Raw genomic sequence first — 19,035 nt, 5'->3', positions numbered from 1 at the left:
TTTATTTTGTTAAATACTTCCTTCATGAAACAAAGTGATCTTCCAGCAATGAGCATTATGTGCTGATGTCGGTCTGAACACGTCACAAGTCTCTTTTAAAATAGCTGTAAACTTGTTCAATATCCCATTCTTTCTTTTTATGAATAAAGAGAACAAGTATTAGGAGGAGGACAAGGAGGACGATTGACAGGAAGAGAGGAAGAGGGAGATCGAGAACAAAAAGAGGGAGTAGGAAGACGAAGATAAAGAGGACGATGGAAGAGAAGGTTTGAGGAAGAAGAGGGACTGAAGAATCAGAAGACGTAGGAGGAACGAACAGAAGAACGATTAAGGAAGAGGAGAAGAAGAAAATGGAGAACAACTGAAGATGAAGTCATAGAAAAGGAGGACTAAACAGAAGAAGAGGAGGAAAAAGGAGGAGAGAAAACATGATGATGATCGCCGGTCTCCTCCCTCTCTCCCTCCTCTTATTTATTCATAAATGCATCCTCTGGTAGAGCAGCTGAAACGTTCCCCTCTCACTCGACAGTCAGACCTCTTGGTGGGATTTCCACCATGGACCTCGTCTCTGTCGACTGACGCTGGTGTTCGTGGACCCTGAACAGGTATGTGGAGACGGAGAGGAAGGGAATCAATGGGACCTAATCTAACGTTCAAGATAACGATAATATTCATGTAGTGAATTGTCTGTAACGCCCGGTATTGATGAGATTACAATGACTTAATGCTGATTTGTGGTTTACCGTAAAGAAGTTACTGTACTTTTTTCTCCTATGGGATTTTTATTATTACATTCCCATTAATCCTTTAATATTAATTTAGATTTACAGTGTGTCATGCTTAGTTGTATTTCATGTCTTATTAAATCACTGAAACATTCCTATGATACTCCTACAGTGGCAAAGTGTGTTTATGCTGATTAATAGGTGAATTACTGGCGGTTGTCACTATATTTCAATAGGGATTTAGATATAGATAGATGTACTTATTTAATCCCAAAGGGAAATGGGAGTTAAATATCAACGTAGAGATAATTTGATGTTATAACTGTGCAGTATCCGTATAAAATAAACCACAAAATTTTATGGATTTTAATAAATAGATGTGTGAATTAAATCAAATCAGATTTCTTTGTGTAGTCCATAACCAGACTTCTGGTTGTAAAGGACTTTACAATATGTGCAGCACAGAGTCACCTTTCATCCTCTTGATTAAGACAAGTAAGAACATATATATATAACATATATATATTACTGACATGATACTAGTCATGAACGTGGATGTGTCAGGCACAGCAGGGGAAAAGCTAACGAGCAAAATCAGATCCCACAAGGATTCATCTGTTTGCTGTCAGCAACAACAGAATTACCAACAACTGTTTGTCAGCCAGAAAAATATATTTGAAAGGTGTAATATTGTCTTTTATTTCATGATTGACATCACAGAATAGAATATCTTTACTATTGCTACCATCACTTGTTCAAACATTTAGTACATAATATGATTTCATTAATTTAATATATATATATTATAATACTATAATTTGGGAATTATAGTTGACTTGTATTGATTTTGTTTCTTCATCAGTCAAAATATCTGGCTGTGCCCTGATTTCTGTCATCACCATGGAAACCTCCCCAAATGTTATTAAACGCAGGAAGGATGCTGTCCAATCAGAATGCCCAATTCCAGGGGAGGCGGGGCTTGAAGATGCACTCGCAAGTACAGATCCCAATGCCAACTGGGGGGCGGAGCCTAACTTCAACCTCAACCTCACTTTAGTTTCGCCAAGAACCCCCCGCTCAGCCACAGAGACCCCGAGGCTGCATGGAGCGAACAAAAAGGACAATGGGAATAAAGGAGGTGGGAAACCTGGGGTAAAAGGGGCAGTTACTACGGAAACTGGAAAGTCAGTAAGCACCCTGACAACCACTGTGGTGTCACCAGGAGAGAGAGATGATCCATTGCGGCAAAAAAGCAAAATTCCAGCTTTGTCTCGCTCACCAACAGCCGAGGCGTCGCTGAACAGCAGAGGCGAACAAAGGCTGAAATCCCCAAACCCTAAACATACTACTACCCTCAGCCCCAAGACACACACACACAGCAACATGGCGGCCAGTCCAAAACCACACCGGGTGGAACAAACGCTGATTGCTAGCAGTCCCAAAACAACCGAAAGGGTCAAAACACAAGTACCAAGAGCGGATTCTGCAAGTGTCTCAAACCCCAAACCACGTAATGCACAGACAACTGAACCGACAACTGAACCGACAACAAAGACTACAAACAAAATAACAGTTAGCCCAAAAGTGCAAACAAACAGGAAAGAAGATAGTGGAAAAGAAATTGGTCTCGATTCACACTCACCAAAAACACTACCCCTTCCCGTAAGCCAGAGAGTCCACAATCAGAAAGGAGATTCAAATGTTATCAGTCCAAAACTGGCCAATCGAACCCCAACAATGACAGCCAAAACCCCCAAACCAGACCCAGCAAGCATGACTACAAAGTCAAATGAGCAGACCAGACATGACACCAGAACTCACAGTTCTGAGACGCCCCTTGTTGGACCAAAATCACAAAATCAGAGGGCTGAAATGGCACTGCTCACTACCAAGACCCCGCAACTGAGTTCTCTAAGTCCCAAACCATCCACACATAGGAAAGCGTCTGGGACTAGAAACAGTAACGCATCAGGGTCCAAGGAGAATATTGATAGTAAAGATTCAAGTGTTTGTTCTGGATCCAAAACCAGTTCCAAATCCAGTTCAAATTCTAAAGCCACGACAGCAACCAAGGACAGTCTGGATTGTAAAACTGGCTCGGATACTAAAGCCAGTCCCAACTCTAAAACTGCAATGGGGTCCGAAGATAGCCTGGATTCCAAAAGCGGCTCTGCTTCCAAAACCAGTTGGGGATCAAAGGACAGCTTAGACTCTAAAACTGGGTCCAATTCCAAAGCCAGTCCCACTTGTAGGTCCGGGATGGGTTCCAGAGATAGCCTTGATTCTAAAACCGCAACTGAAATCAAAGCAAGCAAAACCGGTCTAGATTTGAAGACAGTTGTGGGTTCCAAATCTGGCATGGGGTCAAAGGACAACCTAGACCCAAAAACTCCTTCAGTCTCTAAAGCCAGTCCAGATCCTAAAGCTAGTTCAGATTCTTCTAAGCCTGGATCAGTTCAGTCTAGTACAAAGTCAGCTCTGGCAGATTTGTCCTCCTCCTTGAAGCTCTCTCCTAGACCTGGTTCAGCAAGTAGGAGTCCTGGGTCTGGTCCTGGTAAAATCCTTGGTTCTAGTCTAGCTGGACCAAACGGGGAATTCCAGAGGAGTCCTGGTTCTGCTCGAGGTAATTACATTTTATGAGTGGTTGCAATGATCCAGAACTGAGATCAGCTGTTTCTCAGTTAATTAGTAAAGACGTTGGGTAACACCATTCTCTTAACAAGTGGTACTTTCACAAGCGTGTCCACTCTTTGCCAGCAGTGTAGAGCCAAAGCACCAGTTTGTGAACCACTGACTCCAACAAAGATGGACACAGGAAACTATATGTCCGTTTGAGTGGTAGCCATCTTTGTGTGGGTCAAAGAATAAAGAACCATCTTGTGAAATGGGTTCAAATTATACTTAACTGAACAAACGAGGGACTGTTTTTCAGTGCTGATAAGATAGAGTCTTTGAGAATTATGGACACATTTTCAAACATGCAGTAAGGCTTGTTAAAATACCATCTTATATTTATAAAGACATGAAAGTGTTGGTGTTAATGGCAGCACACTCAGTCCATGAAAGTATATGATCCACCACCAATTTTAGTCAATCTCTGCCTCTACTGCTTCAATTTTGACCATTGTTTAAACATTTAACATTTAAACATTATGATCATATGATGGCATCAAAGTGGGGATACTTTCCACACAAGACATCAAGCGTTATTGAGAGAATTGCAGAAAAGTCTAAATCAAATGTAGAATAAGCAGAATACATGATGCTTGTAGCTTGCCAGTCAGTCTTTTTTGCTAACATTTGTTTCTGGTGTGATTTCAGGTCCGCTGGCTCCTCTGGCAACCTCCAGCCCCAAAACCAGAAACACTGTTGTCTTGACAACGAGGGGAGGATCCACACCAGAGCCTACAGCACTTGGATCTGTTGCTGTGGAAATGAACCCCAGCAGCACGACCCATAATACCAATCTAACCCGGGGTCTCACCTTTGACTCCATCACCAAGACATCGACGAAAACAGATGCTGCCGACAAGGAAGAACATTTGAAAGCGCCGGAGACCAAAGTGACAGCTGTGGGAGGACCGGTGGTATCCCAGGGGGCCGTGCGAGGGGTAGATGTGACTGACAACGCATGGGGGTCGCCAGGAGATAGGAGGATACCAGGAACCACGCTGAGCAAACCAAGTCACCTGGGAGACGCAAATGCCATCACTGCTGATAGCAACATCCCATCGTCAAGGGCAACGGGTGTGGAGAGTAAGAAGGAAGAGAAGAAGAAGGGGAGTTCTTCTCTCTCTCCCTCATCTCCCCTTCATCCTCTTCCTCAGCCTTCCACTCATCCAGCAGGCTCCAAGAGAGTAAGGGAGACAGCAACCATGACCGACCCCAGTGAGAGGCTCCATCTGCTGGGAGGAGAGCGGAGAGAGGTGGGCGTCCAAGTGGAGGTGGAGGTGGTCGAACGCTCGGCTTCCGTCAGCTCCAGCCTGTATAGGGGAGCTCCCACCTCCTCCTTGATTGGCTCTCCCAGCTGTCAGTCAGGTAGTTTGATCTCGCCGACGGTCCCATCGCTGTGCTGCGTCCCTGCCGGCCAGCTGCCTCTCCAGCATGTCTGCAAGATCGACATCGAGCTGCGCAGCCAATCGGTGCTTCCTTCTGTTGTGACTGACAAGGCTAGTTCCCTCCCCGCCTGCCTGCGTACATACAGCTTCCAGCAGAGCTCCGCCCTCGTGTCAGAGCCACGCATCGGACAAAACCAAGACGGAGACGTAAGTGCTGAGAGCATCTGGGAGGACGAGGAGGAAGAGGAGGAGAAAGAAGTTGACAAAGTAGCAAGGGAGCAAGACAAGGATGAAGAGGAAACGGAAGACATGGTGAAGCCACAGGAGGTGGCGTGGGACAACCAGGGGATGACGTGGGAGGTGTACGGCGCCTCGGTGGACCTGGAGTGCCTGGGCACGGCGATCCAGTCCCACCTGGAGTCAAAGATTCGGGAGCAGGAGAAGCACATCACGACTCTGAGGAAGTCCATCTGCTCCAACAGCAGCTTCAGAGGGTATAAGATGAAGGCGAGGAAGAAGAGGAGAGGAGGGATTCTGGGTTGCTGCAGGAAGGCGCCGGCTGTGGCAGACTGAGACTAGTCCAGAGTGTTAAAGTCCCTCTTACACCAGACTTTAAAACACAACTGTATGCAGAAAGGGCACATCTAACTTTGCAGCACTTACCTCTTCATAGGCCTGCATGTATTTCACCAGAGGTTGGGGTCAAAGGTCAGGTTGTTTGAGATCTCTGATTAATATGTTTTGATTTAAGACTTGATTATTTCAAATAGAATAGCAATAAAACCCTCGCACACAAAACAAACAGGCTCTATGTAGGGGAAGTATGATGGTGACTGTTTTACCTTGATTGTCTTTATTCTTTATGATTTTAAAGGGTCTTTATTCTCTATAGTATAAATAAAAAGTATTAAAATGTTCATTTTAGGTTTTCATGTGACAACAGCATAAGACATATTGTGTTAGATTCACAGCAGTAGGTTTGTGTCAGCTCTTTATGTTCTTTTGATTTCATCGAGACAAGTATGCATTTATTACAAGAATACATAAATCTTTTTAAAGAAATTGGCCCACGTTATCGATACCACTCTCATGTCCGTTGCCTTACACGCTGAGCTGAAGCAAGGAGGCGATTAGCTTAGCTTAGCATAAAGACTAGGAGCAGAGGGAGTCAGATAGCCTGGCTCTGTCCCGTTTTTACATTTCTGTTTGAGTACAGATTAAACTAGCTGTTTATGCTAAGCTAGTTGCCAACTGACTTCAGACAAACATGAGACTGATATAAATTTAGAGAGCGAATAACGTGTCGAACTATTCCTTTAATTAACAAACAGATTCTCATTGGTCAGGAATGGAAACTCGATTGATTAGATATTTCACAGACTGAAGCTGATCTTTGTTTACTGAGTAATACATTACTACCACCGCCTGTTCGTTTACTAATGGTATTACTTCTACTGCTACTGGTATTACTTTCACTGCTGGAACTGCTGTTTTTATAACCTCTACTGCTAACAGTACTGCTGCAGTATTAGTACAGGTAAAGAAATGAATAACAGCCGGTTGTATCCAGCAGTATTGTGAGAGTCAGTAATACTTCAGTTTCTGTGTACATCCAGTTTTAAGCAGCAGTGGTTGTTGAAGTGGAGCGGAGAGGACAGCAGCTCCCGTCTCTTCACTGGTGGTAAATATTTCATCCACTTCCTTTTTTTACGAAATGCTGCACAAACCACTCAAGCACTCGGGAGGCCAAGACTGTGTGTGTGTGTGTGTGTGTGTGTGTGTGTGTGTGTGTGTGTGTGTGTGTGTGTGTGTGATTGAAAGAGTCGATTGTTTTCTGCAGATTTCTCAGATGGAAAGTCACTTTACTTCCTTTATCCTCTTTCCTGTCCTTTCTTTCTTTCCCATCTTCTTCTTCTTCTTCTTCGTCTGTCCTCATCTCTCTGTTTCCCGCATGTCGACATATTTGAGGCCCCAGTGGGAGTTCATGTCCTACTTGGAAAATCAGTACAGCCTATGAACTTTGTGTAGTTTTCACCTCTCAGTCTCTTCCTCTCTTCCTCCACTTGCACACACCTCCTCACCTTCTTCGTCTCACTTTCCTCCCCTTATCTCTCCACATATCTCAGCCCTCTTTCATAACTCCTCCTGCAGTGGAGTCATGTTGTTGACGGAGCACCGGGTTGCTTCTCTGAATTATTCACAAACATTAAAGTCACGCTGATGTTAACAACAGTCTCTCCGCCATGTTTTATTCACTCTCAGATGCACTGAGGGCTGCACAGACTCACGTCTCGGTATGTTGCTGATGTTGCTTATTAAAGTTTGTATTTTAGACAAAATCTTAAATATTATGTGAAGGACTTGATTCGTTTATTTCTCTTTATAGCATCGGTTAGGTTAGCATAATCTGACGTTTCCCTCTCACTGTAAACTACTTACTCTGAGATATTTCTCCATGTATGCATATTTAATATTATTATAATAAAAAACTACACTTAGAATGTCAGGTACCACATTACTATGTCTTGGCTGGCAAAGATATTTCAGTTCTAACCACTAGCCAGTAGTTACTAAGAATTCAGGCAGTTTTACACACTAATGGATGTAGGAATAGCAGGTGCAACCCAGTCCTGGTTCTGATACTTGGTAGATTATTTAAGAAAGAAAAGAAACAAAATATGTTTAAAGCAAAAGTCAGCTTTATTATGTTTCACAAATTCAACAGGAAAAAAAGATTCAGCAGATTTATGCTGTATGTTCAGTGGAAAAGATGTCAGCAAATGAAACACACAGACATTCAAAGCTGTAAATTAAGATTAGTAAAACAAACACACTTACAAAGTAGCCCACGTATTAAACTGTGTCTCATCTTGCACTGGTGGAAAAAGTACTCAGATCCTTTATTAGTAAATGAAATAAAAATACTCTGTTGCAAGTAAAAGTACAGAAGTATTATCACTATTGCAAGTACTCATAAAAATTGGCTCCTTTCAAAGTGTTTAGTACTATTAAATATTACATTTGATAGTTTCCGCCTGTGTTTTTCCTGCTGTAACATGTCAAAATGTCCTGTTTGTTTAATGTGCAGTGTTGTCAGCTGGTCTGTAGAGGGAACTCTAGGATCACAGTACACAAAGAGCGTCCACCTTTATTACATTGTCAGTTATCTTTACGTCCACAGTTGAAAAGTATTTCACTTTTGTTGTCTTCCAACTGAATCAATCACTGGGTTTTGGGGAATTAGCTAGCTGTTAGCCACAAGAGGGAGCCGATCCTTTGTACATGTATCAAAATATAAAATCACTCCATCGGTACGTAAAAGATAATCTGAAATAGCGCCGCAGTGGAAGAAGTATTCAGATCTTTTACGTAAGAAAAAGTGGCAATACTACTGTGTAAAAATACTCTTATTACAAGTAAAAATCCTGCATTCAAACTCTTAAGTAAAAGGACAAAAGTATTAGCAAGAAAATATACCTATAAGTATAAAGTACTGTAGCATGAAATGGAGATACTGAAGTAAAGTGCAAGTGCCTCAAAATTGTACTTAAGTGCAGTACTGGAGTAAAAGTACTTAGTTACATTCCACCACTGAAATGGAACTGGTGATTTATGGAAAAGATGGCAGAATGAACATGTAGCCTTGTAGCTAGCATTACTGACAAACTACTTATTACACATAAACAGGACACTTACTTTACTAGAGTTACTACTACTACTACTACTACAGTTACAAGAGTTTGTTTTACTTATAAAATAAGAAGCAAACAAATGTAAAAAGTGAGGATAAAGGGAGAGAGAGGTAGACATACAGAGAGAGAGACTCTACAGTCCTTCTTCCTGATCTGGCTTGGCGCCAAAAACATCCACAGCCTCTCCACAGTGTTCGGTGATGACGTCGGGGCTTCTCGGTTTCTGATTGGACGGTTGTGGCTCGGTTTAAATGTCCTCGAGCCGAGCCCCCGATCTCAACAGTCTCAGCGCGAGGGCGACTGACGGCGCGAGGCACCTGCTGGAACTCTGGACACCCGTTGCCACGGAAACAGGACCGGCGGGAAAAAAAACACCAATAAAAGAAAACAGAACAAGGTGAGTTTTTGCAACCGCCATTTTGACTTTGTTGTCCTGTTAATTAGTGAGTGTGTTAGTGACTTTTCTTTTAAGCTAATGCTAGCCTTACAATGAGTTTATAGTGACCGTATTAACCACTGTAAATATCTATAATATATTTACTGCGTTCCTATGGTATCCTTATAATACTCCTATTGTATACTATGCAGTGTTTTGGCCATGTTGTGTATGCGTACATATGCCAGTCTGTGAAAATACTCCATCAAAAGTAAAGTAAAAGTCCTGCATTGAAAAAAGTACAAATACACAAGTGTTATCATACTTTTACTGTTGTAGTTGGAGGAGCTGGAGCCGATTTGAACTATTTAATGCACTGTTAGTAGGGTAGTTTAATATATTTTGTCTACAAAACATGGTGAATCATGGTGAAAATATGATGCATCGTGAACAAGTTCTGTACGTAAAGTCAAATTAACTAAAGCCGATAAATGTAGGGCAGTAAAATGTACAGTATTTACCTCGGAACTCTAGTGGAGGAGAAGCATAAATTAGCTTAAAATATAATGATAATATAAATACTCAAGTAAAGTACAAGTACCTCAAATTTGTACTTGTATACAGCACTACCACTGTGTATATGCACTTGTAAAATCTATAATGTTAGAGGAGGGTTTTTGTTTGTTTTCAGACTTTACTATGTTTTGTCTGAATAACATTTCTTTGTGTCCATCCAATGGGTCTTATATATATAATATATATTAAAATATATATGTTACTGAACAGCATGAAGTCCATTTTAATATCCGCTCCAGAAAGGATTAATGCACACAGAAAACAAACAGGATGGTTTGTTGTTGTCCTGAGCTTGTATGCTGTGTGTGCGTCTGTGTTAGTATCCTCTTGATCCAAATACGCATGTGCATTGTTATGTTTTGTCAACAGCGAGGGGTCACATGTGTTTTAGTGTGCACACATTGTTCTGGAGTGGCATGTAAAGGTCATACTGATTACCAAACCTCTCTTACGTGTATTTCTAGGCTGGAGAGTGTGTTTATATCCAGATACATCAGCAGTGTAGTACTCAATGTTATTAGTATTGATTACCAACACAGCTTTATTTACTCTGGCAAACCACTTTACACTGACGGCCAGGCAAAAGATAAAGACTGTGTCAAAGGTAAACGGAGTAAAGGTGACAACTTCTGAGTTATCTGTAATACAGCATGTTTGGTTTTAAGCATATTTTGCTTTAATTTCCCTCTTGTTAGTACCTATCCTTCAAAATAAAAGCTGTAGAACCCAACTAACACACAAGAAAAGTGGTTTTAGATGTTTCTGTCAGCAGTTATTTTAAAAAGGTGTCTCTTTCCTCTTAAAATGAAGTCAAACGCAGTATTTTTAGAGCCCGGCTCTGGTGTGTTTGTCCTACTTGTAATGGATAGCAGACGACACACTGCTGAGACACCGCAGGAGATGGAGGGCTATTTGTGGAGTACACTCACTCTCACATGTATGCAGAGATGAGGAAGGAAGGTAGAGAGAGAGTGAGGAAGATAATCCTTGTTAATGTCAAACAGTTTGAAGGATTAAACTTCTAAATGTTTCCAATAGCTGACCCTCTCTCTCTCGTCTCCAACTCACATCCGACAAACTGACCCAGAAATCCAGAAAATATTGCAGTACTCGTTTTTCATTATGCACCAAAATACCAAGACCAACACCTGGTGCTGATTCTGGTCAATAAGTCAATAGATGAGAATTCAGTGACAACAATTTTGGTGGTTTATCAAGCAAATATGCTAAACATTAGCTTCTAAAATGTGTGGATATGTTGCTTTGCTCTGTTTCATGTTGTTGTGAATTGACTGTTTTAGACAAAAGAAGCATTTTTTACTACTGTCTGACAATATATTTCAGAAACCCGCCGCCCGGCCAGGTGTTCCCTCCACAGCTGTTAAAGACAGCCATGTCGTCGTCAGTGCTGCTCAGTCTGCTGCGATGTGGTCGCTCCAGCGTCGCCAGACAAACCTTCCTCACCTCCACGGCCTCTGAGCAGGTGAATGAAACAAACTCGAACAACACAATGCAGCTTTTTGACGATTTGAGTCTTTGCTCAACTGACTTAATCATGTTAACAAACATAGAAAATTTTAAAGTCACAATTTCTAATTTTAGAAATAGATATATAGAAATTTCAGAAACATATTTTATCAAACTGTAGGAGTATGTCATATGGATTAAAGTCCTCTTTCACGTTATTTATGTCATTTTGAACGATCGCCCTGCAGGTGGGCGGGGCTTTGTTTGGGGTGATGGGCGTGCGGCGGGCAAGCGGGTCGACCCGCTTCGACAGCGACGGCAGCGGCCGGCCGGTCACCTGGGACTCATTTGGTATCTGGGACAACAGGATAGAAGAACCAATACTGCTGCCCTCCAGCATCAAATATGGAAAACCCATTCCACAGGTAGCTGGATGAATGGATGAACAGATGGATGAATCAGCGCACGAAAGGGCGACTAAGTGGATACAGAGGTTGATTAAAGGGTGAATAGATGAGTAGATGCACAAGAGAGCAGATAAATGGATGTATTAAATGATGAATGAATGAGTTATTTGGCGACATGGTTGGATAAATGAATGAATGAGTGGATGAATGGTTGCATACATGGTTTGATAAATAAATAAATAGATGAATGAATGAATCGTGGATGAAATGATGACTTGAGTCCCCCTCCCTCAGGTGAGTCTGTCCCGGGTCGGCAGTGCGTCTGTTTTGGGTCTCAGGAAGCAGAACGAGGACCGTCTCCGTGTCTCCCGTATCCATGACAACCTGCTGTACTTCGCCGTGTTCGACGGCCACGGCGGCCCGCACGCCGCCGACTACTGCTACACATTCATGGAGAAGTTTATCAGGTTTAAACCTCCAGATGTCCTTTATTATTTCTGTAGTAATTAGTAGTAAATGTAGTAATTTTAACCACATGACATGTTCTCGTGCAGAGACGCTCTGGAGGACGAGGACGACCTGGAGAAAGTTTTAAAGAAAGCCTTTTTAGACGCTGACAAGGCTCTACACACACATCTCAGCTACTTCAACAACGGTGAGACACACACTGAAGTACAGATGTAGTACACTTACTACAGTACATTTGAGGAGCACATACTGTACATTTATAGTATGAGAGCAGTAAAGTAGGCTAAAAGTATTGACTATATAGTATTGCAAAGTACATATTGAAACAAAGTAAAATGTACTTTCATCAAATATTTATCCCTCTCTTCTTCCCCAGCCTCCTTCCTGACAGCCGGCACCACGGCGACGGTTGCTATGCTGCGTGACGGCGTGGAGCTGGTGGTTGGTAGCGCTGGCGACAGCCGGGCGTTGCTGTGCAGGAAGGGACAAGCCAAGAAGCTCACCAAAGACCACACACCTGACCGCAAGGACGAGAGACACAGGTACACACCGCCTACTAGCTGTCACTAGTACCATGACTACTACTGCCTATGTGAATATTACCTGTACACCAAGACACCAAAGTCCTGTTCACACTTATATTTCTTAATAGTTCTTGGTTAAAAAATCAGGACCAATGGTAGTCCTGGTCCAGAGAGGACAGATCGTGGAGCAGCAGGGTTCAGGTTTCCCAGCAGCCGATCAGGTTCTTGTGTAAGAATAGACTCTACAGTATGTTGGACTGTCCCTTGCTCAAGGACTCTCCTGCGTACAGGACGGTCCGGTTCATCCAGTCCGTGAAATGGGAGCAGAGAAGCAGCTCGTGTTATGTAACAGCAGAGGCTATGTTTAACTCTGGAGGTCCCCCAAACACGTCAGCACTTCAGTCCGACCTGCAGACACAAAGTCACGTCTTCATATACATTTAATAACGAGGATCGGCCCTAAAAACACTTTGAAAATACTCCACTACAAGTAAAAGTCCTGCATTGAAAACCTGCATTGAAAAGTATATAAATATATATAGTATATATATAAGTAGTATCAGCAAAATGTACTTAAAGTATCAAAAGTATCCCTAAAAAAGTCAAATGGTCCCTGTCAGTGTTTTACTTTTATATGATGTTGTAACTAAAGCCTTCAGATAAATGTAGTGAAGTAGAAGTATAATGTTGCATCAAGTGGAGGTATTTGTACTTGAGTAAATGTACTTTTGTTTGTGTTCAGGATCCAGAGCTTCGGCGGCTTCGTGACGTGGAACAGCGTCGGTCAGGCTAACGTTAACGGGCGGCTCGCCATGACTCGCAGCATCGGGGACTTCCACCTGAAGACCAGCGGCGTCATCGCTGAACCGGATACACAACGACTCACCGTGAGTCCCGGTGCGGCGTCCTGTGACCTCTGACCTGTAGTCAGTCAGAGAGAGGCTGTTTGTTAGATCAGCTGTGAGCTAAGTGTAAGGTCGCTCATAGTTCATGGTTAAATAAAGGTTAAACAAATAAAAGAAACTACAACATTTATTGGAAACTCTATAATTGTGCCGTCCTGTGTGTCAGGTATCATCTCAAGACGCTGCATTAATTGCTGCAACGTTACACAACATGGCTGGTGTGTGTTTTACTGAAGGATATTAGCATGTTAGCGTGCCATGTTAGCATTAATATCAAGTGAAGCTGAGGGAGACAGGAACATGAACTGCTGGAAACGCCTTATCTATATTATCTGTCTTATGAAAGATGAATTTAATATTATTTATGTTTATTATCAGCTGTTTTTTAAGAAAGCGACCTCCTCTCCGTGTGTCTCTGCAGGTCCAGCACGCCAACGACTCCTTCCTGGCTCTGACCACCGACGGCATCAACTTCCTGCTGAGCGACCAGGAGATCTGTGATGTCATCAACCAGTGCCAAGACCCCACAGAGGCTGCTGATGTCATCGCTCAGCAGGTACCGGAGACTGGATGCAAAGTGTTCCCTCGTGCTTGTTGAAAGGAATTCTGGGAAACAGAAGGGATGCACGTTAACGTTACTCGATGTGTGTTTTCAAGGCGCTGCAGTACGGCTCGGAGGACAACGCCACCATCATCGTCGTCCCTCTCGGAGCCTGGGGGAAACATCAGAGCTCCACCGCCGTCTACAGCATGAGCAGAAACTTCACTTCAAGTGGGAGATGGGCGTAGAGGACACACACACACACACACACACACACACACACACACACACACACACACACACACAGAGCAGTCAACAAAAGGACTTTGACTTGAAGGACTTGAGCAGAGCTGGCTTCAGTATTCACTTCCCCGTCTTGGCTCCCAGCTGACTCGCCAACAGTGTATATAGAGTGTATATTGATATGTTGTACATACAGAGAGGTTTGTGTGTCGGTGTCGAGTTTGTGAACCTGCGTGCTTTGCGTGTGCGTTTAGACAAAACTATCGCTGCCTTCAGATGGAACTCGTGAGCTCGAGGTTACGACATGTTAAGTTGTGCGAAACACTGCTGCCAGGCAACGGCAACAAGGATGCCAAAAGAGTCCTCGTTCACCGATGCTAACAATGTAGCAAGCTAGCGAGTGGGTAATGTAAAACAGGAAATGCAAAGGCATGATGACAATTTCTATACGACTAAAATGACAATATATTAAATATATTGAATTACCATCCACCGAAAAATGAACTTGTGAACTCTTCCCCATTTGAAGGCCCCTATTTAAGACCCCCCCCCCCCCCCGTATTTTTTTTCACATTGATGGCGGTTGATTCGCAGTCGTGTTTAACTTTTAAGTTTAGCCTCAAACTTCCAAAATGTTGACTTGTCAGGAAGTGAGAAGCACAGTTATGTTTTCAAACTGTTTGATTCAAACACATTTTTGTTATGAACAAAAGTTGATGATACTTTTGTACCTGCCAGGTTTGGTAAATCATAACACGTGTTAAAATAACATGAAGATACAATCTTCCTCTGGTACTCACCACTTTGTGCTGCAACTTGTTTGTAAAAGTTTGCCACCAGCGAGGACGAATGTCTGAAGTAACCCAGAGAAACGCCACAGATGACAAATACTACATAAAGAAATAAAAGCCAATGACTGCAGCTTGTTTAGTGTCTATTATTCTGTGTGTTTCAGTGTTAACAGAGCATTGCTGTAAAAAGAACATGTATGTTCAGCCAAACTACCCACACAGGTTAGATTAATATTATGGAAGTGGGAAACTTTATTTTTTCTTTTTTTCTAGTAAAAGTACAGATGTCTGAAGAATCAGCCTCATCGTATCTCACGTCCACATGAATAAACCTGTGATGTTAAAAGTAGTCATTGCTTCATTTTATGGGGTCACAACAGCTCCTTTAAGCCACAACATTAATCCATTAACCCCAAATGTGGCTCTTGGTGACATGAAATGATGTTAAAATAGAGGAGAGACAACAAAAACAAGTATTTTTATATTTTATTTACAGTCAAACTGTTTTATCTGAAACTCTCTAATTGGCCCGTCCCGGGTTCTTGAACCTGAATCCTCTTCCGGACTTGTGACCTTTGACCCCTGACCTCCCATGAGGGGATCTGTGTACAGGGATGAATAAAGTCTGACTTGTTAAACTGAAACTTCACGTTGTTTCTGTTTTCTGCAGACGTTCACATGCAGATCAACTTCACAGAAACCTGTAGATTAGATTCACGAGGACGACTGTACAGCAGGGAGCTAATTCGGGACAGAGGCGACCTAATGGTGCCTGTGTGGCTACAGACATCTTGATGTTATGCAATGTTCTTGGCAGCATACTTCAGGTTCATGCAGAGGTGGAAGAAGATCTTTGACGTAAGTAAAAGTACCAAATTATTATCAACCAGATATTCTTAAAGTACAAAAAGTGAAAGTAGTCATTATGCAGAAAGTGCCTCATGTTTTACGCAACACTTAGCATTTAGCGTTATCCGTGCTACAAGTGATCGTATGATGTTGATATAGAAGCAATGATTAGTTTCTATACAGCACATAGAGTTCACAACACAGGAGTGATGTGGAAAGTTACTCCTGTTTGATTGACAGCCGATTTCCCTCTCGGACGTCCAATAGCGTAACAGGAATCTCCCGCCCTCCCGGTGTGTGACGAGGCGTTCAGGTGTCGGTCTGTAAATATAGAAACCTTTGAGATTCCTTGGATTCCGTCATGTGACCACAAGGTGACGCTGAAGGTGCAACACACACACACACACACACACACACACACACACACACGATGTATGTCAATGACACTAAAAACCCGTCGACATATTGACACACTGGAACTTGACCCAGAAAACCTTGTGATGACTGCGTGTGTGCTGACCTTCAGAAAGGTTGTCATGGCAGTGAATGTGTGTGTGTGTGTGTGTGTTGGTACACCCAACAACAACAAGCACACATTTGTATAAAGAGACATAGAAACACAGATTTTCCCAAAATCAATAGACTTTGTTGTTTTTGTGGCTCTGAAACTCAGTGCTGTTGTAGTTATCAGTAGTCACCACTAGATGGAGATAAATGCACATTAAACACAGATTAACGTTTCAATCCAAAGGGAAGACATACGCATATATATATATATATATATATATATATATGTTTTTGTTTGATTGTTTCATGATGGAGCCTCATATTTGTACATATTTAAATACAGTAAATCAGATATTTGCATAAAGAAGTAAAAACTCTTTAAATACATAAAAAAACATTGTTGGCGTTATTTTTGACGACTTTCAGTCGGACTTAAACAGTAACCGATTTACATTTACTCAAGTACTGCATTTAAGTACAATTTTGAGGTACTTGAACTTTACTTGAGTATTTCCATTTTATGCTACTGTATACTTCTACTGCATTTCAAATATAGTATTTTTTACTGATGTTACTTTACAGAATCAAAAGATTAATGCAAAATATAATCAACTAATAAATGATGACACATTATTATTGGTTAAGCTTTTCTCAAATGGGCCATTCTGCATAACAAATACTTTTACTTTTGGTACTTTAAGTGTATTTTAAACTTAGTGTTGTACTTAAATACAGTTCTGAGGTACATGTTCTTGAGTATTTACTTACATTTTACTTCTATTTCATAACATTTATATGATGTTTGATTATTTATCTTTTTAAACATTAAATGTGTTCAGTCATTTTAATCTGGAATGAAAAGAATCCGTCAGTGGACAAGAAACATTTCATCCTGTTTTCAACACAAATGAACTCTAAATGCAACAACTATCACTACTGCTTCAAGATGGAGGCATTTGTAGAACCTGTTTTTAAACTTTATCTTAAATAGTTTTCGTAGAACATAAATAAATAAATAAATAAAACAAAATAACAGAACAGGTCACGAGGAGTAAAATGTTTGCTCACACATGATGACAGTGGGTTTGCTGTATGTGTCGGGTACACGTCCTTATTAAACAAACTTCTTCACATAATCCATAATAATCCATAAATGAAGCTCCAAAAAACCCCAAAAGGAAACATAAAGTAAAATAAAATAGAGAGAAAGTAATATTATTAATTTCTGCAAAATAAGTTTAGAGGAGGATTGTCATGTTTTATAACTTTATAAAGTATTTAAAACCAGCTCGACAAGCTACAACAAAAATGCTGCTCACACATTAATGCTTCAGCATAATTAAATCTAAAACCTATAAAACACTATGAGAGATCTTACTACTTTTACTGAAGTTCAGGATTGAAATACTTCTTCCACCCCTGCAGGAGATAGAGAGAGAGAGAGAGAGAGAGCCTGCTGCCCTTCTCCCTACTTCTTTTATCATGCCTTCAGTCATAAAACAGGGCTCAACAACACACTGAACTGCTCCCGCTCACATCGATCTCTGCAGTTGTTGGTTGATGTCCGTCTGCTCTCGCAGGGATTTCCTGACTTCAGCAGGTGAGCGATGACCTCTTCTGTACGCTGTCGTTGTCTGTGCGTTTGTATGAAGATGAATCTGAACTCGTCATCCTCGTCAGCTTCAAGTTAGAGTGACGTTGGAACATTTTTGACTGAATAGTTTTGAAATAGGAAGTGAAAATTAAGTTTAGCTGCTTCTAAACTTTTCAACAGGAGTTTCAGCAAAAATGTGAGAAACTTGACAGTGAGGTGGTCAACGGCCAGATGTCTCCAGCGGTGCAAAGTAATTAAGTACTGTAGTTTATACTTTTACTTGTACCTTTTACTCCACTACATTTAGATTCTCAGATAGACTCACCACCTCAAGCTACAACAATGAAGTGCTGCTTCAATAATATATCAGTCTCAGGGGACATTTTTCCAAATAATGAGTACTTTTACTTTTGATACTTTCAGTAAATCTAGCTGATAATACATCTGTACTTTTACTTCATTTTCAATGCAGGGCTTTTACTTGTATTGGAGTATTTTTATACTTCTTCCACAGCTGCATGTCACAGACAGCAGGATACTTTTAGACACGTTATTATACAATATTTGCACTTGAATCTTAGATCTTTAATGTGATTTTCAGCCCATTGAGTCTCAGTTTAAAACCAGTCAAAGGTTGAAACTGCTGTCACCAGAAAAACCACAGTGTTGGTTGTTTGTTGAAAAGCCTGAATGCTGAAATCTTACGGAGGAAGTTGAGGTGTGTTTGTTATGTCACTGTTCACATCTTGCTGTCTACCAATAGTCAATATTGTTCTCTTTTAATCATGCGCACAATCCTCCCCAAACCTTAACCAAACCAGATAGTCATGAGGACTAAACGTGTTTGTGAAACGTAACGCCATCGTGGACAACAAGTTTCGTTGGAATATCTAATAAAGAGCAGGACAGAGCCGCTAACGTTAGCTTAAACGCTGATATAGCATCCGGGACCGGACAGAGTGGCTGTGTTTGTGTTTTTCTAACATAAACTGTGACACCACAAAATAATGTAGTTAGCTAATAAAAAGCTCCTTGCCTTCAGAAGTAACGCTCCATTACTATTGTAGGTAGTAAGCTAGTTAGCTGGATATGCTAACACTATAATTTTCCTCTTGTTGTGGTGCACTGCTTTGTTTTAAAATATGTTTTAAAGGGATTGTAATTGCTAGCTCGATTATCCGAATGCTGGTTCTGAAAGCTAGTTTCATGCAGTTCTTGTTTGTTAAAATACCTGGAATCGCTGAGCCCCGACGCAAACGAAACTCTTATTGAATCCCCTCCCAAAGTGGTTGGAGAACTTGAAAAGGGGCCA

At 41.5% G+C, this 19,035-nt stretch overlaps 3 protein-coding genes across 3 annotated transcripts in view; 2 read left to right on the top strand and 1 right to left on the bottom strand.

Annotated features, from left to right (window-relative positions):
- Positions 1-19,035, bottom strand: part of LOC139305975 (butyrophilin-like protein 2) — a 281,201-nt gene that overhangs the window by 107,986 nt on the left and 154,180 nt on the right. The gene's annotated exons all lie outside the window — the stretch shown is intronic.
- gprin3a (GPRIN family member 3a) lies at positions 1,626-5,356 on the top strand. The gene is made up of 2 exons (XM_070929420.1): positions 1,626-3,348; positions 4,047-5,356. Exons 1-2 carry the CDS (start codon positions 1,626-1,628, stop codon positions 5,354-5,356), a joined length of 3,033 nt encoding a protein of 1,010 aa, XP_070785521.1.
- On the top strand, positions 8,791-15,411 carry ppm1ka (protein phosphatase, Mg2+/Mn2+ dependent 1Ka). Its single transcript, XM_070929831.1, has 9 exons — positions 8,791-8,872; positions 10,772-10,910; positions 11,143-11,319; positions 11,596-11,768; positions 11,856-11,956; positions 12,146-12,311; positions 13,036-13,180; positions 13,620-13,754; positions 13,856-15,411. Exons 2-9 carry the CDS (start codon positions 10,821-10,823, stop codon positions 13,985-13,987), a joined length of 1,119 nt encoding a protein of 372 aa, XP_070785932.1. The 5' UTR covers positions 8,791-8,872; positions 10,772-10,820; the 3' UTR covers positions 13,988-15,411.

Source organism: Enoplosus armatus, chromosome 23, assembly GCF_043641665.1.
Source record: "Enoplosus armatus isolate fEnoArm2 chromosome 23, fEnoArm2.hap1, whole genome shotgun sequence".
Lineage (NCBI taxonomy): Eukaryota > Metazoa > Chordata > Actinopteri > Centrarchiformes > Enoplosidae > Enoplosus > Enoplosus armatus.
This window is presented reverse-complemented; position numbering and strand designations above follow the sequence as displayed.

Bases quoted from the DNA above. Each gene is read 5' to 3' on its own strand.
- gprin3a (XM_070929420.1), top strand. From the start codon at position 1,626: ATGGAAACCTCCCCAAATGTTATTAAACGCAGGAAGGATGCTGTCCAA. The intron at 3,349-4,046 runs GTAATTACATTT...GTGTGATTTCAG, and splicing joins GAGTCCTGGTTCTGCTCGAG to GTCCGCTGGCTCCTCTGGCA.
- ppm1ka (XM_070929831.1), top strand. From the start codon at position 10,821: ATGTCGTCGTCAGTGCTGCTCAGTCTGCTGCGATGTGGTCGCTCCAGC. The intron at 11,957-12,145 runs GTGAGACACACA...CTTCTTCCCCAG, and splicing joins TCTCAGCTACTTCAACAACG to CCTCCTTCCTGACAGCCGGC. The intron at 12,312-13,035 runs GTACACACCGCC...GTTTGTGTTCAG, and splicing joins CGCAAGGACGAGAGACACAG to GATCCAGAGCTTCGGCGGCT.